The sequence below is a fragment of the Balaenoptera acutorostrata genome, chromosome 11 (assembly GCF_949987535.1).
Source record: "Balaenoptera acutorostrata chromosome 11, mBalAcu1.1, whole genome shotgun sequence".
Taxonomy (NCBI): domain Eukaryota; kingdom Metazoa; phylum Chordata; class Mammalia; order Artiodactyla; family Balaenopteridae; genus Balaenoptera; species Balaenoptera acutorostrata.
The window spans coordinates 26,418,988-26,446,198 of NC_080074.1; the positions used below are offsets into that span (position 1 = coordinate 26,418,988).

Genomic DNA, 27,211 nt, shown 5'->3' on the forward strand with positions numbered 1-27,211 from the left:
TTTCCACTACATGTCCAGCCTTCTAAATGCAATCTCTGAAAACTTTGCTTCGGAGGGAAACCAACCAACTGCACCTTTTCTGGAAAGCGGGAAGAGGCCTGACGGGGGAGCTCCAGACCCGCGCGCTCCAGACCCGCGCATGCGCAAAACCACCTCCGCGTGCCGCGCGTGCGTGGGAACCTTCTGTGGTCGGCGCCCTGCAGCTGAGTGGCAGCTTTCCCCCGGTGGGTTTTCCGCAGTGCGCCGGAGAGGCGGGGCCTGCGGGACAAGATGGAGTTGCTTCAGGTCCTGAAGCGCGGGCTGCAGCAGGTCCGCGGCCACGGTGGCCTCCGCGGCTATCTACGGGTTTTCTTCAGGTAAGCGGCCAGAGCCATGCTCTTGGCCTCTGGGGCTGGACTTGTGCTGGCTGGTTTCTTGGAAAGTGGCCCGGGTTTGGGTCACCTTGGAGAATCCGCAGCTCTTCTCAAGGACAGTCTTTGCCTGCTTCCCCCGGGCCGAATTCTCTGTCCGGAGGCCTCCCGGAGACAGGACCAAAGCCGGCTCTAGAGACAGAGCCATGACGCGGAGGCGAGAGCATATGGGCTCCACCCCTGCTCTGCTTCCTGGAGAGCAGTGAGCATTGCCAAACACTCACTGCGTGACCTTGGGAAAGTTTTGTTCTCCTTCGCTGGCCTTCACTTGCCTTCCCTATACTGTAAGGAGTTGAGCGAGGTGATCACAGTGAAATACTTGAGCTTCCAGATTTCCTGAAGTTTTTTGCTAACTCCGTTGCCTCATGGCCTAGGGATAGTAGATAAAAGTAGTCTTGTAATTTGACGATATTGCATCTATCTATTTAGTGTACTTTAGGCACATCAGTTAGGTCAGTTTCTCTTTTCTTGTGCTGTAATGGCACTAGGACAACAAGGGCAGGGATTCTAGAGCTCTTACCTGAAAGCTGATTCTCTGACAATGAGTGGCCATGAACCTGGGGAGGAACGCTAGAAGTATACAACCAGTGACCATACCCAGCACCTCCTCATTTTTCTAGCTGGCACAGCTGCCTATGTTTGTGAAAGTTGGTATTCTCACACTACGTGTGTGTTGCGAACAAAGAATCTTCCTAAAATGTCTGTTTTCTTTTGGACATTCCCAGGGCAAATGATGTGAGGGTTGGCACATTAGTGGGGGAAGACAAATATGGAAACAAATACTACGAAGACAACAAGCAGTTTTTTGGTGAGTTCAGTATTTTTTGTATAAATAATGGGAATGAGATTGGGATTTGATTTGACTTTGTTTTCTTTAATGTACAAGGAACTTTTACAAAGTACTTGTAAAAGGATGAAGAACTCAATAGAAAAAAGAAAAAGATAATTCACAGGAAAAGAAAACTAAATGAACAACAAAGGCATGAAAACGTGCTCATCTTCACTCTTTTTTAAATTTTATTTATTTATTTATTTATTTATTTTTGGCTGTGTTGGGTCTTCGTTTCTGTGCGAGGGCTTTCTCTAGTTGCGGCAAGCGGGGGCCACTCTTCATCGCGGTGCGCAGGCCTCTCACTATCGCGGCCTCTCTTGTTGCGGAGCACAAGCTCCAGACGCGCAGGCTCAGTAGTTGTGGCTCACGGGCCTAGTTGCTCCGCGGCATGTGGGATCTTCCCAGACCAGGGCTCGAACCCGTGTCCCCTGCATTAGCAGGCGGATTCTCAACCACTGTGCCACCAGGGAAGCCCTTCACTCTTTTTTTTAAAAAAGAATACATTATTTAAAAAAAAATTTTTTTTTAATTGAAATATAGTTGATTTACAATGTTGTGTTAGTTTCAGGTGTACAGCAAAGTGATTCACTTTTTTTATTCCTTTATTTTACATTCTCTTCCATTATAGGTTATTACAACATATTGAGTATAGTTATCTATGCTATACAGTAGGTCCTTTTTGGTTATCTATTTTATATATAATAGTGTGTATATTGTAATTACAGACTCCTGATTTATCCCTCTCATCCTCACTTGTAATTACAGAAATGTAGCTCAAAAAACAGTGTTATCTTGTTTCACCTATCAAATTTTGAAGTATTTGCCAATCTGATAAATTCCAACTGGGGAAATGCCATAAGAATATGTGGGTTAACGCAGTCCTTTTGGAGGACAGTTGGTAAATTTTGTTAAAATTAACATTGCACATATCTTTTCTCCCAACACTTCTAGGAATTCACCTCAAATATTCTTGCAAAACAAAGACACCCATTGCAGCATTGTTTTAGTAGTAAATTCTAAAAGCCATATTAGTTGTGCATCAATTGGGTACTGATGAATTACACATTTTTTAGAATACTTTGTTGTATAGAAAGATATCAAAGATATGTGTAACATGAAAAACTCTAGTTGCAGAACAATGTTTGATATCCTCACAGGGAGAAAATATATGCTTTTTAAAAAAATAAATTTATTTATTTATTTATTTTTGGCTGCTTTGGGTCTTCGTTGCTGTGCGCAGGCTTTCTCTAGTTGCGGCGAGTGGGGGCTACTCTTTGTTGCAGTGCACGGGCTTCTCACTGCAGTGGCTTCTCTTGTTGCAGAGCACGGGCTCTAGCCACGTGGGCTTCAGTAGTTGTAGCACGTGGGCTCAGTAGTTGTGGCTCCCGGGCTCTAGAGCGCAGGCTGAGTAGTTGTGGCGCAGGAGCTTAGTTGCTCCTCAACATGTGGAATCTTCTCTGACCAGGGCTCGAACCCATGTCCCCTGCATTGACAGGCGGATTCTCAACCACTGCGCCACCAGAGAAGTCCTAATCATCCACTTTTAATAGATAAAGAGATTGAGTCTCATAAAACTTGCCTAATATACACTGATAATAAGTGACAGTCTTGTATAGTGCAGGGAACTCTACTCAGTACTCTGTAATGGCCTGCATGGGAAAAGAATCTAAAAAAGAGTGGATATATGTATAAGTGATTCACTTTGTTGTACACCTGAAACTAACACAACATTAAATCAACTATACCACAATAAAAATTAAAAAAAAAAAAAAAGTGACAGTCTTCATTAAAATCCATGTCTTTGCCTAACAGTTTTCTAAATTGTGGTTTGCTCTCAACTATTTCACAGAAATCTTTTAAAGAATGCAGCGTGCTGTTTTGATAACATGAGCTGTTCTACTTATCTAACAATCATATATGTGTTTGCTTATTATGTAATAATCACCAGTTTCCGAAAGGATCTCTGGTGGTGGTTTAAAAATATTTATATGGAAACATATAATTCAAGTGTGATTGCTGTGAATACATTTCTCCTGCCCCAGTCTTAGGAGGAGCACTTTTCTCCTGAATACCCAGAACAGCTGGAAACATATTCCCTCCCCTTCCCTCTCTGATACCCCCTTGGAGGGGGAGCTGGGGGAGAAGTAAGGGTTCTCCACTGTAAAAGGGTTGAGCCCTACCCACAGAGTGAGTCTCAGTCCCCATGCAGGGATTTTGCTGAGGCGGCCACTAGGTTGTTGATAAAAGCTTGCCTACACTTCCTGGAGTTTCCCTTCAGTAATACACCCAGGGCTCTAGTTCTCTAACATTTCTCTTATGTAAGAGCATATAAAAGTCTTTTCTTAATAAAAAAGGTTGTCTTCTTTGATGTTATGCAATTATAATTTTTTGAAAAGGTTGTTTTTATTTCCTCACATCTCTCTAAACTACATGTTGATCTTTCCATCCAGGCCGTCACCGATGGGTTATATATACTACTGAAATGAATGGCAAAAACACATTCTGGGATGTGGATGGAAGCATGGTGCCCCCTGAATGGTGAGCTACATCAACATTTTATTTTATTTCACTTGGCAATATTTGTTTCATTACACAAATATTTGTTGTATATCTATTCTTAAGTTAATCAGTGTTGTTCTGAAAGCATCTGTCCCAATTGCAATGGCTGCATCACTAGTTACCCTAAAACTTAGTACCTTAAAACAACAATAAGTATTTATTTCGTAGTTTTTGTGGGTCAGGAATTCAGACAAGCCACATCAGGGATGGCTTATCTCTGCTCCAGGATGTCTGAGGCTTCAAGTGGAAGACTCAAAGGCTGGATAGTAGAATCATCTTGTTACTGAATTACGTCCTATGGACCCTGATTGAGATGGACACAGCACAAACTTTACTCAGTGGCCAAAGAATGGAGAAGTGGGAACTATGTTCACAGATCAACTTCTCGCCTAGGTGGCAAGAGGGATTTAATTTTGTAGAGTAAAGACAAAGGGAGGAGGAGTGAGGCTAGGGATGGGGAGGCTTATGCGTTAGTCTACCGGGAAGGGCAGGGCTCCCCCCACCCTCAGGGTGTGGGGTGCCACTCCCTTTTGATCCTTTTTTGGTCTTTAATGTCTGGTCATGTCTGCCAGTAGGTGTGTCATATAATATGCTAATGTAGAAAAAATCAATGTATAATCAGACTCTGGGTCTGTTGGAGGTCAGATTCATTGGCTGGTCCCATCTGGTTCCATCTGGGTTTTTGTTTGTAGCTTCCTTTCTTATCTCTGGACCCTTTAACTGAAGGATTTATATTCACTCCTGCTAGAGGCAGGGGTGAGGTGGAGGGGGTGGCAGGTTTTGAGCAAGGACACTCCTGCCAGAGGTGGGGGTTGGAGGGTTTGAGCAAAGACCTGCAGCAGCTCTGGCAACAGTCTGAAGGTGTGTTCACTCAGTGTCTGGCAATTGATGGTGGCTGTTTAGCTGGGGGCATGGCTGGGGTGTTGGATTGGAACACCCTCAGGTAGCCTGAGCCTGCTCAGGCAAATGCTCTGAGACAGAGTGCCAGGCAGAAGTCATGTGGCCTTATCTGACTTAGTCTTGGAAATCATCCAGTATTGAGTCCGCATTCCCTTGGTCAAGGCAATTAGAAAACTCCCCCCATGTTCAACCAGAGAGGTTACAGACTATCTCTTGATGGAGGGGTGTCACCAATCATATTATATGTTGGAATATATAATAGTGTGGCTGTCTTTGAGGGAAAACAGTGTGCTGTAGTATCACCTGGCCATAGTGAAGAGAAAGGCTAAAAGAACTCTGGCTCTGATCTTATTTGGCAGTTTGACTTAAAGCATTAATTCCTTAACCTCTCTGGAGCTTGGATTTCTCATCTGTAAATTGAGAGCCCCCAAATTCCTTAGGTCTCTAAAAACTGTGATTTTTAATATGCCTATTTTGAAATGAAATTTTAAATGCTCTTACTTGAATTACCAAATTTTTAATAAACTATTTCAAAGCAAGTATTTATATCTATTTCATAGGTTGTTGGTTGATACACATTTAAACTCTAGAGAGCCTTTCTAGTTGGTCTAGAAAATTTCACAAAAAAAACCTAAAAATAAGTGTCAGGTTAGCTGTGATATTTTATTTTGGTTGAACTTGATCATCAGAAATAGTTCTGTGCTCTATTGAGTAGAAACTAGGATAATCTCAGAGTACTCACTTTCATTCTAAAGGCTCAAGTAGAAATCCAGGCATGTAACATAAGTGAGGGAAGTACAGATGTGAGACAGTTGGGGGTATTGGGGACTGTATTGAACTGAAAAGCACATACTCCATCAAAGAGGGCAGCAGCCCTGTTCACTCTCTCCAGTTCCATCAGGTAAGAATTCAGCCAAGGGTTTCTAGATATGATTTTTCAAGAGAAAGTGGAAATCTGTATTTCTTTGTGAGACTTCTTGGTTTTAAATGTTTATTTTAAAGATATTTGTCAGTTTAAATACGGCACTGTCCAATAGCACTTTCTGTGATGATGGAAATGTTCTATATCTGTGCTGTCCAATAGGGTAGCCACCAGCCCCACGTGGCCCAGAGCACTTTGAAATGTGGGTAATGCAACTAAGGAAGTGAATTTATTTTATTTAAATTGAATAGGCTGGGCTTCCCTGGTGGCTCAGTGGTTAAGAATCCACCTGCCAATGCAGGGGACACGGGTTCAAGCCCTGGTCCGGGAAGATCCCACATGCTGCGGAGCAGCTAAGCCCATGCGCCACAGCTACTGAGCCTGTGCTCTGGAGCCCCCAAGCCACAACTACTTAGCCCGCGTGCCACAACTACTGAAACCCGCGCGCCTAGAGCCTGTGCTCTGCAATAAGAGAAGCCTCCGCAATGAGAAGCCCGCGCACCGCAACGAGAAGAGTAGCCCCCACTCGCTGCAACTAGGGAAAGCCCGCGTGCAGCAACGAAGACCCAACGCAGCCAAAAATAAATAAATAAATAAATTAAATCTGTAAAAAATTAAATTAAAAGGATAAATTGAATAGGCTACTTGATTGGACAGAATAATTTTTTAAAATAATATGTGAGCTAAGCAAAATATGTTTGTAAGATTTCACCTACCTCTGGTCCACTACTTGGACTAATTAGAAGCATTTACTCATGTCGGTGATGTAGTTTGAAGACCACAATATTGGATTCTGTCTTTAATAAAACTCATTGGCTCTTAAGATGAGAAAGCAGCACTGATGTTACATTTGAGGCTGGATTTTTGTGCTCTTTTTAATGGGAAATAATAACCTGTGGTCTGTTAAAATCTGAGGAGCTGTCTGCCTTCTCGAAGGGGCATTCTGTATATACGTTGGCACTGTTTGAGACCAAGATCTCAAAGTGGAGTGTTGGCTTTAGGAGGCGAGGTATCCTGCTAGTTTTCATTTGTTTGGTTGTTTTGGGGGAGGGGTTGGTCCTAAGAGTGTGTGGAAGGCCTGTGGGCTGTCGTGTTCAGGTTGATGGCCATCTCCTTCAAAGCACCTATCTAGATTGGGGACTGGGGGAGGGAAAATTATGTGGGCTGAAACACATTTTAAATTATTAAATAGTTAAAAATCTGAAATGATAAAAGTACTATGCAGCCAAGCAAGTCCTTTTATATATAAGATCTGAAATCACATAAAAAAAAGAAGCTGAAAGCTGTTGAAGATAACATCACCTGCTGGGGTGATGCCTGAGGGCAGTTGAGGATACAAAGCTGAGTTTCTTTGTGGAGTGGAGCCTCCTAAGGTCTGAGTACCTTTGATGACCCTTGCTTGTAAGGGAAGCTTAAAGGCTTGTGATGAGTCTTTGTAGGGAGAAGTGGTTCGGATAAGCTCAGCTGTTTGTTTCTCAGAACCCCCTTTGCTGAGTGAGTGCAATACATTGTAGAATTCTAACCTTACCTTTGATTTGATCCATGAATACATTTGAAGTTGGGTTGATTTATCTTTTATCAGAGAGCCAGGTATTATCTTACATATAGAGTAATGAATTACAAATACAATTTGTCATCTTTATTCATTTACATAATTATTGTGTACCTACCAGGTGCTGAGAACTATTTTGGGCACTGGGGATACAACAGTGAGTAAAACAAAGTCCTTGTTCTCATGAGGGGAAGCAGAAAAACAAATATGTTATATATTTTAGGCAACAGTAAATGCAAGGAATTCATAAAGGGATAAAGAGCAGTGGCCTTCTCTTTTAGGGGAGGTGGCTGTTTTATACAGGCGTTAGGGAAGGCTTCTTTGAGGGAGTGACATTTGAAGAGGGGAGGAGGGGGGGGTGTGATGAAGAGCTCCAGGCAGCAGAAACCACCGGTGCAAAAGTCCTGTGTGTTTGAGATGTATTGCTTGTATTCATAGAACAGCAATATGGCCAGTTTGGCTGGAATGGAATGAGTGAGGCAAAGATGTCAGGAAATGAGGTAGGAGAAATAGCTAGGGCTTTCAATAGCTACATCTACATGTAGATCTTGTAAACCATGGGTAGATCCGTTGGCTTTTTTTTTTTTCCGTTGACTTTTTTTTCTAAAGTTCTCTGGAAGTCACTGGAAGGTTAGGTAGGATGTGATCTGTTTTACAATTTTTTAAAAATTGGGAAAAATCCCAAACTTTTTGAAAAATTACAAGTATTTGAATCATTTCAGAGTTGCGAAAATGATGTCATAGCATGGCTGAATACTTTAGAGTGTAATTCCTACAGCCAAGGACATTCTTCTACGTTACCACAATATAACCATCGAAGTTAGGAAATTAACAGTGATGCACCAATGCTGTCTAATCGTCAGACCCTCTTCAAGTTTCATCACTTGTCCCAGCAATGTCTTTTATAGCAAGGGAATCTGGTCATGCATTTTATGTGGACCTCATTTCTCTCTAGCTTCTTTCACCCTGGTTTGGTTCCTCAGCTTTTCCTTGATTTTTATGATCTTAACACTTCGGAAAATTACAGGCCAGTTGTGTTGTAGAATGTCCCTCGGTATAGATTTGTCCAGTGTTTCCTCATGACTAGATGGAGGCTATGCATCTTTGGCAGGAATGTCACAGAAGCAGTGTCAGATTCTTCTTGTTGCATTCTATTAAATGCCATCTAGTTTTGATTTGTCTCATTACTGAACATTTCTATCACTTGATTAGGGCGTGTGTGCCAGATTTCTCCATTCTAAAGTTACTCATTTTCCCTTTACAATTAATTAGCATTTTGTGGGGAGATACTTTGAGGTTATGCAACTATCCAGTTACTCGTCAAACTTTATTTATATCAATATGAACTGTCATTTTAATCAATGTGTTGTAATCCATTACTATAATTCGTTATTTTATTGATCAAATTGAACTCAGTTTGATCAGTGGGAACCTGTTCAGTCTGCATTTGGGGTCCTTTTGAAATATCCCCCTCATTCTTGGAGCACTTTCTTGCTTTCTGACAAAAGTTGTTCTAGGTTCATCTTATATTTTCCCTGCCCCACCCATGAAAACAGCCATTTCTCTGAGGACCCCTGTGTTTATTTTCTTACTTGCTGTTTTTCAGTAGAGAATAGTGTTTAGAAACTAATATCTGAGTGCAAGGTATGCTCATTGCTGTTGGGGCATCTCAGTGGACAAGCTCAAATGGCTGTAATGATTGTGTGTGTGTGTGTGTACATTTCTATTTCTATATCTCTCTTTTTCACCTTATATATTGAAAATCATAAGTTGACAGCAATGCCACTGAATCCAGTCCAATACCACAGGTTATGTTCTAGTTTTCTCCCTTTCTGTATATGTATCTGTTTCTCTTTTATTTAATAGAGTTACTTATTTGATGAATTCCACTGTAGGTAACAAAGTTCCCATTGCTGCCTTCCCGCCTCCCCACCACTGGCCTCCCTTCTTACCTCACTTTGCCTCCAACACCCCACATCAGCTTGCCACCCCCCTCACCCCATGTGGATGCCCTCCTCTCCCCATTCAGGCTCTGTCACCTTACTGGGCTGTTGCCACACTCATCATCTCCACCCCCCATGCCAAGCAAAGACAGATGCCTACCTTGATTGCCCCCACCTAATGGCTCTTGGACTCTGATTTAAATGTTTAAAGCATCCCTGTGATTGCTGTGAATAGAGGAAGGGAGCCTTGTGGAAGTAGGCTGATTACTTAGGGAACTATTTATGTAGTTGTCTGGGCCAGCTCCATCCAGAGATGAAGGAAGTTGGATAAGGTGTCAGTAATGTAGGTTGTGAGATTTGGAATTGTATCAGTTGTCTACTACTGTGTAACAGATTTTTTAAATTTAGTTTAAAACAATAAACATTATCTCACCATTTCTGTGGGTAAGGAATTTGAGTACAGCTTAGCTGGATGCCTCTGGCTTAGAATCTCACAAGGCTACAAAGAAGATATCATCTGGGGCTGCAGTCATCTCAAGGTTTGAATTTGGAAGGATCCACTGCCAGACTCATTCACATGTCTGTAGACAGACCTCAGAAAACTTGCTTCCAAGAACACTCATGTGGGCCTCTCCACAAGGCCACCTCATGACATGACAGCTGGCTTTCCCAGAGTTACAATCTGAGAGCGAATGACAGAGAGCACCCTAGATGGAAGCCACAGTCTTTTTAAACTTAATCTCAGAAGTGACATCCCACGCTGCTGCTGTATTCTGTTTGTTAGAAGTGAGTCAGTAAATCTAGCCCATACTTGAGAGGGGATTACACAAGGGTGTGAACACCAGGAGGATGTGGTCATTGGAGGCCATCTTAGAGGCTGCCTACCACAGGGACATATTTTGAAGTAAGATGGACTCAACAGGATTTGCTGATGGTTTGGATTTCGAGAGAAGAGGGTAACTTCAATGTTTTGGGCCTGAACTATTTGTGGCACATTTACTGAGAAGAGGAAGAGCAGGCAGGATGGGGGAAGCAGAATGGAAGGGGTAATCAAGAGTTCTCTCCGAGATGCCTGTTAGACAACCAAGTGAACATGGTGGGTAGACAGTTGAAAACACTAGTCCAGAGGTCAGAATAGAGGTTGGTGCTAGAGATAGGACTTGAAATGAGATTTCACCTAGTGTAGTATGCAGTTTTCGTAAATCATGGGTAAAAGGTTTGAGAGAATCTGATCTTCAGTTAAATGTTACCCTGGAAACCAGATGAGATTGTATCAATCATATTGCTGGATAAAACTGATTCCTGACTGGTAAACTGCATCTAGATTGAGAGGATTTATAAATGCCTGATGAGTTAGCTATGTTTGGGCTTCCCTGTCTTGCTGCTCTTAGAACTAGCTTGTCCCTTGTGGCAATGGCAATCCTGAAGCCATGCCCATGGAGTTGTTGTTAGTAGAGATGTTAGCTTTTGTGGACATGAAGCTTTTAAGTCAGGGCAGCTCCTGCACCTGCCTGATGTGGCTCTCATCTCCCTTGAGCCTGTGCTGTGTCATCTAGGGAGCCAAAGAAAATAGCTCCTGGATGGCTAGGTGGGCTGTCACCTGCATGAACTACTGCAAAGGCTCCCAGTCAGAGGAACACCTGATGCTTCCCAGTTGGCAAGCTGTGGTTCCTGTCCTCTGTCCTTCTGAGTTTTCTGGTGCCCAGTGTGGCCTATGATGGTCTTTGAGTCTGTTCAGTAGCTACATAGTCTCACCTGGGGAAGGCTTTCTCTTCAGAGCCATCAGTGTTTTTGGTAGAACCAGGGAATATCTTTAATGAACTTCTGTGGCTCACTTAACGTTCCCTGATCTTGTGGGAACATTAGAAATCTTGTGGGTTTGTCTGTTTTGTCTCAAGGCTTTCATTTTCTTTGAATGTGTCAGCAGTCGGTAAGGCTGTTAGGTCTACCAATAGATAAACAAAGAGTATTCATGGTGGTGCAAACGTGTGGGATGGGCAGGGGAGCTACACAAACCTTGAAAATAAAAAATTAAAAAAAATTATTGCCTAGAACCTAGCACAGCACCCAGCTTACATATAGTTCATTCCATTAAATGAATATTTACTGAGCACCCCACTATGTGTCAGGCACTGATGGGTTTGTATATTCATAGTAGTGAACAAAATATATGATCCTCTCTTGGAGTTTATAGTCACTTTAATGAATACTAGCTGGTAGACTAATACTATACTATAACTTAGTGTCTGTTATTTTTCTTTGTTACAGTCCCTTCCTTTTCTTCATTTATGGGGTCAGCAATGAGATTTTAATTTCTTCTTATTTAAACTTGATTGAATAGAATACTCAAAGTATTTCAGTAGATTACAAGCACTGTTTTATACCACTTTTGATTGTCCTTAATTTTTAAGTTAGCTAATTGCTACCATCTATACAGTAATGCTCAATAATCCTTATTTTCATTTTTATGGTAGTAAACCAAGTAAGTAATCAGTATCTACATGAAATTTGACAAGATAAAATGTTGTTGAATACCGGTAGAAAGGTAGAAAGTTTGGGCTATTTTTTGCATAATAGTATAAAATTACTGTTTTCACTTACATTAGGAGAAACAAAGTTTTTTGTGTATGTGGTTTGAAGTATTGGAACTCTGAAATCCTTTGAACCAAGTTAAAAAAGAAAAAAACCATGGCTTGCCTGGATTTTTCTTTACTGTGTATGTACTTTTTTCCCACTTGGTGGCACCTTCTGTTCATTTTAAGTAATATGTCTTTCCTTCCTCCGTGTAGTGCACTAGTCTCTCCTCATATATTAATTTTTCTTATTAAAATTAATGTTTAAATTACTCAAGTAATACATAAGTACTTTTTTAAAAAAATTATAGCATATGTTAAAAAGTTTTTGCTTTTTTTTACAGAACTTAATTTTGCCTTTGAAGATTTTTCCAGTGCCATGGTGACATTGATAACGGTTTTTCTCTTGTAGGGTTAATTTATTTAGGATACTTAACATCATTGTGGTCAGCTTTTTTTCAGTTGACAATATGTTCTAGAAGCCTTGTAGAGAAGTAAGGTGGCAGATGAGGAGGATTACTTGGAGGTGACAGAGAAGAATCAAGGATGATTCTTAGGTTTGGGGCTTGAGAGGTTGGGTAGATGGTGGTACCATTCATTCAGATGGGAAGACTGGGAGAAGGGTAGGTTGTGAGGGTGGAGGGTAGGAATCAGAAGCTTCTTTTTTGGATGTACTAAGTTTGAGATACCTGTCGGAAATCCAAATGAACATTTGTGTTAAGTAAACAGCAGGATAGATAAATCTGGAGCTTAGGACAGAGGTCAAGCCAGCAAAGAATAAGATATAGCTACTAGCAAAGTAAGAAGGAAGGCAAGAGAGGTTAGCATTTCAACAAACATGGGAAGTCTAACTGTATTGATGTTTGCTGAGAGGTTAAGTAAGATAAGGACAGAAAGGTGTCCACATGGATTTGGCAATATGAACTTCATCGAATCTAAATGGAATCTGTTCTTGAAAAAAATATGGAGAGATCAGAAAAGTTTAAAAGAATCTGTCAGGGGGCAGGGATAATCCATATACACCCCAAAGAGGCAGCCACTGTCACCATTTGGCATATTTCCTTTAGTCCTTTTAAATAAATTTTTGTGTAGTTGTTGTGTTCATAATCAGTCAGTTTTATTTTCTGTTTTTTCTGTAGATAATATAAGCAATCTTCCATGCTATTACAACAGTCCTTATAATCATCATTAAAATATTTTTTCTGATTATAAAAATATACAGTTGTTATAGAAAACTTGGAAAATCCAGAGAAATACAAGGTACAAACAAAAATAAACTTTAATTCCTTGGCCAAGGAATAAGCACTGTTAACATTTTGTTCACTGATTCAACAAATACCTGAGTGTCTGCTTTTGAGTAGAGAAGGAATGTTTTTAAAGGTTCACAGTGTGGAGAACAGGTTGTAGTTCATTGGTCACACCTTCTTTAGAAGAAGGTTGTGATTAGAAATAACTATATATAGATATATGTGTGTATACATATGTATTTCTTTATTATACACAATATTTTGTTTCTCTTCTGCCTCCCCTCACTTAATATATCACAGATGTTTTCCCCATTTCACTTAATATTCTACTTGTCAGTTTGAGTGTTTTAGTATCTTAGGGGCTTTGTATATAGACAGGATTAATGGCAATTTGGGTTTAAAATGAATATTCTATTTACTATAGCTGCAAATTTTAAAACATAGTTGTTCTTAAGCTTTGAGGTTCTATTTATAAATAGGATAACAAGATTAGTAAATTGAATATTTTTGCAGAAAGATAAAGAACAATCATATTCTCTTGTTCTTTGGTGAATGTTTGATAAACTTTTAATGGAAAGGATTAAATTCTCCTAAAGAGTTATCTCCATTTGCAAGTTTAGTTAATTACATCCATTTAAGCATTTTAGGGCACATTTATAAATGTAATACATTTGATTTTTTAAATATCTTCAAATGCCCAGTGTAGGTAGATTAATGAACCTGTCAAGCAAAATGTCCCTAAGCCCTTAAATGACTCTTGTTTATGCAAGCCAAAAATTTAAGGGTCCTCCTCAACTCTTTCTCTAATAACCAGCCTATCAGCATGTTCTTTCTGCTTTACTTTCTGAATATATCCCATGCCTGATATACCTATGGCTGTTACCCCAATCCAAACCACAATAATCTCTTGCCTGGACTTCTACAACTGCCCAACTGGTTTGCTTGCATTCTTACAATACGCCAGTATTCCCAACATACTAAGTGATTAGGGTGATGATTTTAAAATGTAACTCGGATCCCATCAGACCTCTGCTCAGAACTCTCCACTGGCTTTCCATCATGGTGAGAGTTAAAATTCCAACTCCTTACATGGTCTGCAAGGAGTTGGAATGTGATCCTGGCCCTTCCAGGTCTGCGTACACTGCCCTGTTCACTGCCCTGCTAACTTTTGACTTATGAGCCATGTTGGTCTCCTGGCTTTTCCTGGAGCGGTGAGCACACTCCCACCTCAGTCGCTTTGCACTGGCTGTTTCCCCGGGTGTGGCGTGGCTCACGCTCCTCAGACGGCCTAGCTAAAAGAGCCCTGTCCTCCTCTCACACTGTGTCCCCTTGCCCTGCTCTAGTTCTTTCCTTGGTAGCACTTACCTCTGCCTGGCATTTTATTGCGTAGTATTTACTTTATTGTTTTTCCAACTACCATACTTCTTGATGGTAAGAACTTTGTTCACTGTTGTGTTGCTAATGCCTAAACCAGTGTCTAGCACGTGGTAGTTGCTCAGTAAATATTTGTTGAGTGAAAGGGGACATACTGTTTTACTTGAAACAACTGTTATTTTGCTTTTTGGCTACAGTAATTTTATTTGCTTCTGGTAGCTGATCCAAAAATGGTATGTCTTGTCACTTCTTTTATAGCTTTTGTATGAATTTGAAGCTCATATTTACCTCGAAATTCCACTCTAACTTCAACCTGTCCTTTTTAATACCTTGTCCCACTAAACTGTATCTTATAGTCTTTTAAAATATTATTTTCCTAAATAAATTGCCATCTCTCAATGCCAGAGAATATTGTCTTCTTCCTCTTGATGTATCTGCGTAATCTATCCTTTTTCAGGTAGTAGGTGTTGTGTAAAATACTCTGAACTGAATTAAAATGAGTGTTATTCAGTACAATGTGTTGCAAGCTTCTTTTGAAAATAGATCCTTCCTAATGTTGATTTTCTGCTCCAGAAAATCAGAATATAAGAGGCTATGTTCTAAGAAACTATAAACTGCGTGTTTAAGTAGATATTCCTGTATTATAGAATGTTACTTTATAACCTTTCTCTGTTAAAATGTGCTAATTATAAGCAGAAGACAAGATTGTTTTGATTTTTAAAATTCAGCTTTTGTTTAACACATTTAATTTACTATGCAGTGCTTCTGATTCTAACATTTTACAAAGATGAGTTGTTGGAAAATTTTATACCTGGAGTGTGGAAATAAACTATGTATTACTTTTGGTGAACAAGGAACTACTCTTGATTCCAATTTCCAGAATAAATCTGTATTGTGTTCACAGGTTAGCAATGTATTGGGTTGGCCAAAAAGTTCGTTTGGGTTTCTCCACAAGATGTTATATATATAATATATGCTAGAGATAGTCATGTAGAAAATTTTGAGGTTTCTAGATTTAAAAAGACAGTTTGAACCTTTTCTATGTAACTGTAGTGAATGACATTTGTGCGGTGGAATTGACGTAGGAAGAATTTCCATTAAGGTAGACTGAGAGAAACAGTGTATCTGCTACTAAAACATTTAGTACTTTAAAGAGAGTGATTTTTTTTTTTTAAGTGATGGCTTAAAGTGGGATGAAATGAGGTTAGAAGTAGGAGAACTGACTTAACAGTCTCAAATAAATGACAGATGAATTGAGCAGGATTTTAAAACCATCTCTAGTTGTTTCGAATTAGAAGGATTTTTCTTTCTAATAGCTTTGTTTTATCTTACAAAGTAGTACATGTTTATTACAGAAAATTCAGAAAATAACAAAGCAAATAAAAGTAACCTATTATCCTACCACACCAAGATAAACTACTGTTAATATTTTGATGTATATTCTTTCCATCTCCTCTTTTCCTATGCATATGTATCCCTTGTTTTTGTTTTTAATGTAAGTGGGTTACTTTTTGAAGAAGTAGCCCAGTTTTGAATCCTAGCGTCACTATCATGGGCAAGTTATTTAGACTCTCGGTGTTCTAGTTTCCTCATTTATTAAATTGGGATAATAACATCTGTCTCATAGAGTTAAGAATTAAATGAGTTAGTATTTGTAAAGTGTTTAGAACAGTGCCTATGACTTATAAATGCTATTTAGTATCATTAAGTAAATTAAGTAAATAACCTGCTTTTTAAGCTTAACATATGGTGAGCATTTTCTCAAGTCATAAAATATTCTCTAACATAATATTTAATGAGGCTTTAATATTCTGTCATGTGGATGTGCCCTGAGTTATTTAAGTATTCCCTATATTATTCTTGGTTTTGTTCTTTCCATGTTTTCACTGTTATATATAAAGCTTTGGTCAGCATCCTTGTATATAAGCATGTTCCCACACATCCTTATTTCCTTATGGCAGATTCCTACAAGTAAAATTGCTGCATCCAGAAGTGTACATGTTTTATAAGTGTTTGGTACCTACTGCCAAATTACCTTCAATTTAGATTCTCTGGGTAAATACATTCAATTTACATTCTCAGGGTAAATACATTCAGCTTTATATGAGTTTGATTTCTCTGTAACTTCACAAATACTGGGTATTATTATTATTTGTTAAAATCTTTGCCAGTTTAGCAAGTAAAAATTTATATCTTGTTTTCATTTGTATTTCCTTGATTAAACTTCTTTTTTGTTGTTTGCCATTTTTACTTTTTCTTTTTATGACTTATCTTTTAACATCTTTTATCTATTTTTCTATTGGATGTTTGACTTTTTCTTTCTGATTTGTAATGATAGATGAACTACTTTTCTGTATGTTACAAATATTTCCCTGTTTCTTTTATTTTTTAATCTTGTTTTCAGAGTTTTAGGACATAACACTTCAATTTTTATGTAGTAACATTGCCATTTTTTTCTTTATGGCTTTGGCCTTTGATATTAAGCTTAGAAATGGTCCTTCATATTCTATAAATATCAATATATCTTATGAATGTAAATATTCACACATTTGTATCAGTGTACTATTAATCTATCTGCAATCTATCCTGATATATGGCTGGGGAAACCTAATAATTTTTTTCAACAAAATTAATTATCCTAGAATAATTTGTTGAGAAATGTTTACTTTCCCCAATGATTTGAAATGCCAACCTTACCTTGTATATCCTTTAGTCTGGGGGATTTTTTTCTGTTTTATTATTGTACTTTTGTACCAAAATCTTGGTACAAAATTTTTGTGCCAATTTTTATACCATTCTAATGTTTGTGACTTTAATGTCTGGTAATACTGGCCTTCCTGATTGTTGTGAGTTTTCAGAATGTTCTTAAGATAGACTTGTAGCTGATCCTTAGAATTATAATTGTCAAGCCGTATTGAGATTTTGATTCAGATTGCATTTAATTAAAAAGAATAATTACTGAGCTAACAAAGTTTGAGTTGGCTATCTTGTAATGAACTGTCTTTGGTTTTTATTGCATTAAATATATCAATCTTATCCTGTGGTTAGATGGATCTCAGGATTTTGACAGATACTTAAGTGCTATCATAATCCCAACCAGTTTTCATCTATTAATTGTAATTAAGGTCCTGATCAAAATGTTCTCTTCGGCCATTGGGAAACTGTGTTCAAGCCTCAGTGTGTAACATACATGCTGTGGGACCTTGGGAAAGTCATTTCAATTCTGTTTCCACAATTTTAAAATATGAAATAGTATTAAATAATACTAGTGATATGACTGATAATAATACTAGTGATATGACTGAGTGATATGCATGAGAATGTTTCATAAACTAAAGTGGGATGGAGTAATAATAGTTTTAGTATAATGAATATTTTTACCTCAAAAAACAACCTGGAGCGGGTTTTTTTTTTTAGTCTATTATATTTTTTGAAAAACTGAAAAATCTTTAGTATTTCTTGGCTCAGTAATGTTAAGTGAAAACATCTGAAACATGAACATAGGAGCCAGCCTTGATTCCCAAAATTAATAATGTATATTATCCAAGGAAGAGATTCAAAACTGCCTATATTTTTGTTGTTGTTGGTTGTTATTCGTTAATGTTTTATTTCTGGAAATTTTCTGAAAGGGAAAATTAAACTTTTATCTTTGTTATTAATATCCATCTTAAAGACTGTTTTCATTTGCAGTGATTTTTTATTTTTTATTCTTAAATTTTTATTTATTTATTTATTTATTTTTGGCTGTGTTAGGTCTTCGTTGCTGCACGCAGGCTTTCTCTAGTTGTGGTGAGCGGGGGGCTACTCTTCGTCGTGGTGCGTGGGCTTCTCATTGTCGTGGCTTCTCTTGTTGCAGAGCACGGGCTCTAGGTGTGCGGGCTTCAGTAGTTGTGGCACGCGGGCTCAATAGTTGTGGCTCGTGGGCTCTAGAGCGCAGGCTCAGTAGTTGTGGCGTATGGGCTTAGTTGTTCCGCGGCATGTGGGATCTTCCTGGACCGGGGATCCGACCCGTGTCCTCTGCATTGGCAGGCGGATTCTTAACCATTGTGCCACCAGGGAAGTCCCTACAGTGATTTTTTAAAATCTATTTTATATGGTATATATTTTTATTTCTTAAATTTCCTATTAGGCTGTTTAATTCTTTCTTCACAAATAAATCCCTCCATTTTGTACTTTGAATGGCTAACAACCTCAAACTTAAGTGAAGTAGTATATTTTCAAAGAAGGGGAAAGTGTTCTTTTCCTCTTCCTTTCCACACTTTCCTCATATACAACTGAGAATTGGATCGACCACTTATGGGATTTATTTCCATTTGAGTTGTGTTGTAATTGTGATTTAGTATCTTTGTTATTAAAGATATTTTGAGGACTTCACTGGTGGTGCAGTGGTTAAGAATCCGCCTGCCAATGCAGGGGACACGGGTTCGAGCCCCAGTCCGGGAAGATCCCACATGCCGCAGACCAACTAGGCCCATGCGCCACAACTACTGAGCCTGCACTCTAGAGCCCGTGAGCCACAACTACTGAAGCCTGCATGCTGCAGCTACTGAAGCCCACGTGCCTAGAGCCCGTGCTCCTCAACAAGAGAAGCCACTGCAATAAGACGGCCTCATACTGCAACAAATACCCAACGCAGCCAAAAATAAATTAATTAATTAAAAAAAAAAGATATTTTGACACACTTGAATATATTTGAGTGCTGAGTTTTTTCCAAAGTGTAATGTATTTTCATTATATTTATCTCTTTTGTATTTATAACTTTTTGCCTTTCCGCCAGTCTCCTTATTTGTAGTCTCACTGACTTTATCATCAAGTTTAAGTAATTTTATATTTTGTCCTGTAAGATAATAACAGTGATATAAAATTGAAGTGGGTCTGATGCTAGCTCAACACAGTTTTCTAGACAATACTCTTAGTCCATTAGCATCTTTAATTAATTGGAAGAAAAATGACCCAGATGAAAACCTGTTTTGCAAAAACTCTTTGGTGTGGAAATCTAAAAGGTATTATTTCTTCAGGCTTTATTTAATAATATAACAGAATGGTTATATTAGTCTAGCATACTATAAACATTTTCTTATTTTATAGTTTCTTATTCTAACATAATGAGAATAAATTGCTGTTTAGTCATTCCCTGACTCTAGCCAGTAGCCTTACTGGATGAACATTTTCACATTTTATGTGTTGGTGGTAAAAAATTTCTTTTAGTTTTCTTCCTTTCTTTCTTTCTTTTTTTTTGGCCATGCCATGCAGCTTGCAGGATCTTAGTTCCCCAACCAGGTATTGAACCCAGGCAATGAAAACACTGAGTCCTAACCACTGGACCACCAGAGAATTTCCCCTCTTTTTTTTTTTTTTTTTTTTTTTTAATTTTATAGCTACTTTATTTATTTATTTATTTATTTTTGGCTGTGTTGGGTCTTCGGTTCGTGCGAGGGCTTTCTCTGGTTACGGCAAGTGGGGGCCACTCTTCATCGCGGTGCGGGGACCGCTCTTCATCGCGGTGCGCGGGCCTTTCACTATCGCGGCCCCTCCCGTTGCGGGGCACAGGCTCCAGACGCGCAGGCTCAGTAGTTGTGGCTCACGGGCCCAGCCGCTCCGTGGCATGTGGGATCTTCCCAGACCAGGGCTCGAACCCGTGTCCCCTGCATTAGCAGGCAGATTCTCAACCACTGCGCCACCAGGGAAGCCCCCTTCTTTTAGTTTTCTTGAACATTTTCTATTTCTCCATGAGCTCTCAGTTAAGCAACTAAATAGGCATATAAAAGCTTTGGACTGTGGTTCCTTAAATATTTTAACTTTCAGGAGTCTCGATGGCAATTATTTGAATAAAAATCTTCTTTAGTTACTTAAGCTGACTCAAATGGCAAAAGTTAAATATTTCTGCCGTGCCTTAACTTACACAAAGCCCCTTGATAAATAAGAGCCTTGGTTTTGACAGCGAATCCCGCCTTCGAGTAGCTCATGGAGCCTGTCTCGCCACCACTGTGTCACTAGGTTTCAGAGCTCATGTTAATAGTTGTTTATTGGTCCAGGTTACTTTCACTAATCCACAGTTTCCTTTGGAGTATGTAAGAGAGAAACCAGCCCAGTGTGTACAGACTTCTTCATTCTTTATTGTGTTAGCTCATCATGATATAATTATCTTTAGACACAAATATAGCAACAGTAATAATATTTTATCTCTTTTCTCATAGGTCTTAGCCAATTACCTGGCTATATCTATCAATTACTGTTAGCAAATATTCTTAAACTTACGTAGCATCATAAATTTTTCTCATTAGCTTTAGTCTTAGTTATTTTACTGAAACTTCCTCCACTTGCCCCTTCCTCTGTAGCTGGGCAATCTTCCACCCCCCCTTTTTTTTCTTGGAGCTGCAATTCTGTGCCTGTCACCTCATTCCCTTTTCCCATAGGGTCATCTTTGTCTTGTGAGCTCTGAGTCTTGTTATGAATTCTCTCTCCCCTTCCTTTCCCATATAAATTCAGCTTGGCTTTCTGCTCAGTTCTACTCTTTGTCTCTTGGACTTTGATTCTTTCTTTTCTCTGTTATTAGAGAGACAGTTCTCTATATTCCAAGGAAACGCCTAGCTTTCTCCTTTAGGCCAGATTTCTGGCACCTCCAAGCAAACATCTTTTGACGAACACTTGAAGCTGAAACACTCATGAACTTTGGGCTGTGATTTAATAATTTTATTATAACAGACTGTATGTCCTCCAGTGTTCGGACTTAAGTTTGGATTTAAGATGCATGCAGAGACCCTCTTCTTCAGCAGGAGCCTCATGGGTTTCAAACTAGAGCTTCATGAACCAGAGCATCCTGAGCATACTGAAATTCCGGAATCAGCCTCTAGCATCTAATAGTAATACTGTACGTCATCAGTTCTAAAATACATTTTTATACGTAAAATTAGGATACATGTTATAATCAATAGTGTCAGTTTAGTTAGCAGCATTTTTTCTTTCTTAGAGATAACAAAATAATGGTGTATCTTAAAATTGATGGTGTCCTAGATTTGATGAAATACAATAATTATAACAGCAATAGCTAACATTTGTTGAGTACCTACTATGCACAAGAATTTTTCTAGGTGCTTTATGTGTATTGTCTCATTTAATCCTTACACCATTCTTAGTAAGAATGTTCAGATGAAAAAACCCAGGCGTAGAAAAGTTCAGCCTAGTTAGTGATGGAGCTGAGATTTGAGCTCAAGCAACACAGTAGCTCGAGAACTGCTCTCTTAACCCTCCTCCCACTACACTATGCTGCCTCTTCATAACTGTCTTTTTTTCCCTCTTTAAGGCATCGTTGGCTTCACTCTATGACTGATGATCCTCCAACAACAAAACCACCTATTGCTCGTAAATTCATTTGGACAAACCATAAATTCAACGTGAGTGGCACTCCACAACAATACGTACCTTATTCCACCACTAGAAAGAAGATTGAGGAGTGGGTCCCACCTTCAACACCTTACAAGTAAAGACAATGAAAAACAATTTACATGTAAAATATGGGGCTTCTCCTGTAATTGTACTTCTGCTGCTTACTGTTAACTTGATTAAAGTTATTTGATTAAGCAGTGTCTGTTGTGCTTTTTTGCCCTTAACTTTGTCATTTGTCAACTGCAAAATAGAAGCTTACAAACATGGGAAATTGAAGTAGACTTCTGTTGGGGCGGCTACGTCATTTACATTTCCCTCTTGCCTGCGTGGTTGTGTCTGTGTTTCAGCCCTGCCACGCTGCCACAGCTGATTGATAGGGGAAGACCTAACGCTGAGCTGAGCCAAACAGATTTTCCCGTGGGAATTTGAAACTTGAATGGAGAGACAGAGGGGCTGAGACATCAGAGTTGGATGACTTTTATGGTAGCCCTGCAAGGAGAAGGTTATCAGAGGTGTACCATTTCCTGAGTTTTGGTTCTTTCATAGTTTATTTGGATCTGTGAACTATCCCAGGATCCATCTATTCTAATATATTTTTATTTCTTTAAGCTAAGTAAGGTCACTGACTTTTTTTTTTTGCTTGCAAACAAAAGAGCTTTAACTAATGTCCAGATTGGTTCCAAAGAATGGGTTGTAGGCAAAAGACCTTCAGGGAAATAAGGAATCTTTGGAACTGGTTATGTTGGGTAGGATGAAAAGGCAGTGCCACCTCCCTCTGTATTCTGGATGGAAAGCTAGCAGTTGCAGTAATCAGCTTATCAGGCTCTTGTCCTTAATCGCCAGGATCCACGAGGCCCCTGAGGATAAGGCCCTTGGATACTGGTTACCAGCCACCGTAGAACAATTTAGCGGTGATGGAAAAAGAATGCAAGGATTTTGGAGTCAGATGGTTGCTTTCAAGGGCGCTGGATAACTTAAGGGAGAGAATGAACCTTAATCCCCAAATCTCGACTCAAGGCATTGTGAAACCCAGGGCAGTGTATGACCTGGCTAACTCCTCAGGTTTCTTATGTGAAAATTAAGGGATAGAGTGGGGAGCTAACTGTTGGTATAGGGATATCTGGAAGGAATTAGAATGTCTTTTGGCTGCACATTAGTCACCTGGGGCGTTTTTAAAGCTCTAGTGGCCCAAGCTATTAAACCAGCATCTCTGAGGGTGGGATCCAGGCATCAATATTTGTTAAAGCCTCCCCTTCTACCCTCCCCACCCCTCAATAATTCCATTGCAGCCAAGGTTCTGAAACCACTGAACTAAAGAAAAAAACACACCAAACTAGTTCTGAAGAAAAAGAGTTCTGAAACTTTCTCAGTCATAAGAAATTAAAGTTTTCCCACAGCCTCACTGCTGAGTATCCCTTACTTAGGGTTGAATTCAGGTTGAGTTTGGTGCCCTCAGGAGATACTATGTTCAATGTGTTATTTTGGGCAGCTGTCTGCAATTTGCTGATTGACCAGTGTAGCACAGCACCACACACTAAAAGCTGGCCTGTGCTAGACTGAGATTTTGTATGCTCTGTCTATCACTTCACTGACTTTTCTGTCAGGGCCTAAAACATTGCTTTCTAATGCTATTAGGAATAGATTGGCAAGGGAAACTTGTGAGCAGTTAGAAGTTCTGTCCTGGCTGCAGTTCTTTCTGGGTCGGGTATGCTGGAGGTTCACCTATTAGAAAAAAAAAATGGGTGTGGTTTTCATGGAGAGGGAGAAGGTGGACAGAGGTGGTAATTAGGGAATGGTCTGATCTGCAACAATCTCTGACTATGGTAAAGTTATCGTAGGGCCTATAGGAATGAAAGCAACAGGCAGCTACCTTAGTTCTTAATCCAATTTTTTTTTTAAAGCCAACTTTGCAGGTCTAGGTTATAGTCACTTGAATCGAGCTAGATCACAGCTTCTCTCTTAATTCTCACACCTGAGTTAATTCTCAGGGCTAGAACCCTTGACTTAAGGTCTGTGTGATATTAATAGATATGTGTACTTAGAAAAAAGAAATATCCAAAGTTTCAGTGGATACTTGTTCCAAATTAGCACCAACTTTGGGGGGACTGAGAAAACCATGGCCTACTGATCAAAATACAGGCTATGGGCAGCAGATTGGACCCCATTTCACTATAAGCCCATGGGAACAACTGAACTCCTTCCCTTTCCCCCACCCCTTGTTTTATTTCTTCGGTTCCTAAGTGTAGATGGTTGGACACCCTTTGCAGAATCTCAACATTGGCTCCCTGCCCTGAGGAGTAAGTGTTCTTCTGGTAGGAGGCCAAGGGGAAGCCACTGGAGCATTCCTTCCTTACCAAAGTAATAAGTGAAAAAGCAGTGTATCTTTGGGGTAATTACAGAGTTAAATACAACCATCAAAGGGTAGAAAGATACAAATGTGGTCATTCCTGTCATCCCCAAATATACAGTGTACTTCCATTTGACCAGTGAGAAAGATTGATAGGTCTTGGAGGATGACAGCAGCCTTTAAGATAAAACTTAATCTTGAGGTGATCTGAATTGTAGATGCTATTCAATGTTCTCTCTCTTAGAGCAACTTGATACAGCATCTGGCATTTGATATGTTAACTATTGGTCTAACCACTGCATTTCTACCCGTTTTGGTTTGTAGAGTCCATCAGCAGTTGTTTGCTTTTACCTGGCAGGGACAGAAATAGCTTGACAAATCTGTCCAATGGATGTCAATTCTAGCCATTTGCTACACGAGGACATTTAATGCCTCACCAAACCACATGAGGACATTTAATGCCTCACCAAACCGGATGTCACATTAGTCCACTATGTTGATGCAGAGCAGGAAATATCAGATACCCAAATGCCTTGGTAAGACACAAATATGCCAAGGATAGAATCTGAATCTCATAGAAATATAGGGACTTGACTCCTTAATGAATGTCTCAGGGATTCAGTGGTCTAGCACATGTTGAGATAGCCCCTTCAGTGTTAAGGACAAATTGCTATACCTTGCCTGTTGTACAATTAAGAAAGGCACGGTACCCGTGGTGCCCTGGATTTTAGAGACAGCATATAGCATACAGGTGTTCTGCACTTATTTTTTTACCAGGTGACCTAAAAAGTTGGCAGTGCAAAACCAGTCTCTTTAGGTGGCCCAGGCTGTAGTCCAAGAAGCTCTGCTGCTCAGCCCTCTCAAAGTATCTGAAAGATTGGAATACTAAAGTCAGAAACAAGTCTCTCCAGGAGAATCACAATGGAAGCCCACAGGATTTTGGAACAAGGCCATACCCCCTTCAGGAAGATTACTATTTTCCTTTTGTGAAACAGCTCCCATTTGCTACTGGTATGTTGGAGACCCTGAGACATCAGGTGCTATCTAATCCACCTACTCATAAAGTTGCCATTTCCAGTAGCACTCCATTAGATGGGATCAGAGCAGGTCATGAAGGCGCTTTGACTTTGTGTAAGCAGATTTCTCCCCACTCTGTGCCTTTAACTACCCTATTCCCACTCTTTGCCCCTACCAGTCTGTCCCTTTGCCCTTGTGGAGAGTTGTTGGCCAATTAATTGAGAATGGAAAAAGTCAAGCCTGGCTTATAGATGTTGTTGAACAATATGAACTACCAGCTGGAAGTGTACTATTGTATACCGCAGCCCCTATATTCACGGTTATCTTGAAGGACAGCACAGAGCAAATCTCATCAGGCAGGATTTCAAGCAATGCCTTTTATCATGTACTTTGACTTGAAGAAAACATGACCTGAGTCAGGCTCTAAAACAATCACTGGCTATATGGTCAGAGGCTTTAAAAAAGCAACATTGAAAATTGGTGTGAAAGTTTTGGGAAGGGCTTTGCCAATGAACCTTGAGGATGGAACCTAGAATTTAAGAAGATTTAGAATAAAGCATCCAAGTACTTCCAGGGATCACCTCCTGAGCACAAATCCTTGTCTTGTGTCAGCCTCTGGGGGAACCCCACGTAAAACATGTGTAAGTCCAGCAGCCTTGGTGACAAGTTCATTTCATTGGACTTCTTCCATTTTGGAGGGAGCTATGATCTGTTTCCATGGCAATAGGCAGTTATTCTCAGTGTGGATCCTATCATACCTTGGCCAACACTAACGTTCATGGGCTTAGAATGCCTTCTGCTTTGTCATACACAGAAGAGTCCCCCTGGTCAAGAAACGCAGAAAACTTCACAGAAAAGAAGCAATGAACCAATGTCTGTGGGAGCCCCTGCTTGTGTTCCTGACATGCCCCTATTTCTCAGACATCATCTTTCTTGTTTTCTCCCTCTATCACACACCACATGTCAGTCACATCAACCTTCTTTCTTTTCTTTAAAGAACCAGGTTCATTCTTGTGTTGGGGTCTTTGCACTTACTGTTCCTTCAGCCTGGAATAGTAACACCTTTGTGTTACTTCCTCTTTTGCATCACTGATGTCTCACTTTACCAGTATCACCTCCACAGCAAGATGTTCTGTGTCCATCTAATCTAAAGTAGCTCCCTTGAAACTTCCTATTATTTAAAAATTCTATTTATATAAATCTGCTTATTTTATTTTCTTCATAGTATTTATCGTTCCTTTTTGAGAAAAGACATGAACAAAATTATTCCAGGAAATAATCTGTGTATTTGGCATTTACTGAACACCTACTATCACCTGAAGTAAAACAATATTGATCAGATTTAATATTTTTGCTAGAGGTGAGATGACTGAAATTAAACAGCAGCAGCCCTGAATAGCAAATTCTAAAATTTTAGGAAGTAAAAGCACTTGGGAATAACATTAAAACATGGGAATAATTATAAATAGAGAACTGAAAATGCTTCATTGAGCGATTTTTATAGGAGAAAGAAAAAAGTACAGTAATTGCCATGATGTCGTGCTGTGTTTCCAAAAAGACTGGTGATTATATCAAGGGTTTGTAATCACTTGTGTGATCACTTTGCAAAGACCTCTAGGCCTGCATCCCTGTTTTAAATCATGCTTCCACAGAAAAAACTTGTTTATAACATTCTTCTCAAATATGAGTTAATTTAGCCACTGGTACCAAGGTCCACAAGTATGAAATGCAGTTGCATCATTAGGGCACCGTAATCAAGCCACATTTGTTAGCACTGGCTCCAGGAAAGTAATGTCTGTCTAAGACTTAGGGAAATAATGGAATTACAGAAGTGGACATGTAGTGGTAGATTGTCTGACAAATTCTTTGAGACAGTACTGGCCTTAGAAAAGTTGTTTCCCAGGTTGATGTGTGGTGTTGATCTAGCCCTCCTGTCCCAGGGCAAAGGGGACACACAACCGCTACTATGTTGTGCATTTCACCTACGTGAATACAGTATGAATGGTGTCCCCTGGAGTTGTGCCACACGTTAGTTCTGGTTTACCCACCAGGATATATGGGGGAGTTAATCCAGTTTCTGGAAAGCATATGTCTGGGCATCTGTTTGTGCTTGCCCAGCGTCCCTTTTCCTTTCTTCTGTCATAGAATC

The 27,211-nt window shown here is 39.6% G+C and overlaps 1 protein-coding gene across 1 annotated transcript; it reads left to right on the forward strand.

The window, feature by feature from the left end:
- Positions 1-197: 197 nt before the first annotated feature.
- On the forward strand, positions 198-21,892 carry NDUFA12 (NADH:ubiquinone oxidoreductase subunit A12). The gene is made up of 4 exons (XM_007165881.3): positions 198-356; positions 1,136-1,218; positions 3,693-3,780; positions 21,616-21,892. The coding sequence occupies exons 1-4, from the start codon at positions 271-273 to the stop codon at positions 21,794-21,796; spliced, it is 438 nt and encodes a 145-aa protein (XP_007165943.2). The 5' UTR covers positions 198-270; the 3' UTR covers positions 21,797-21,892.
- The last annotated feature ends 5,319 nt before the right edge of the window (positions 21,893-27,211 follow it).

Coding starts and splice junctions, on each gene's coding strand:
- NDUFA12 (XM_007165881.3), top strand. CDS start 271: ATGGAGTTGCTTCAGGTCCTGAAGCGCGGGCTGCAGCAGGTCCGCGGC. Junction 1,219..3,692: donor AGACAACAAGCAGTTTTTTG/GTGAGTTCAGTA, acceptor CTTTCCATCCAG/GCCGTCACCGATGGGTTATA. Junction 3,781..21,615: donor AGCATGGTGCCCCCTGAATG/GTGAGCTACATC, acceptor TCCCTCTTTAAG/GCATCGTTGGCTTCACTCTA.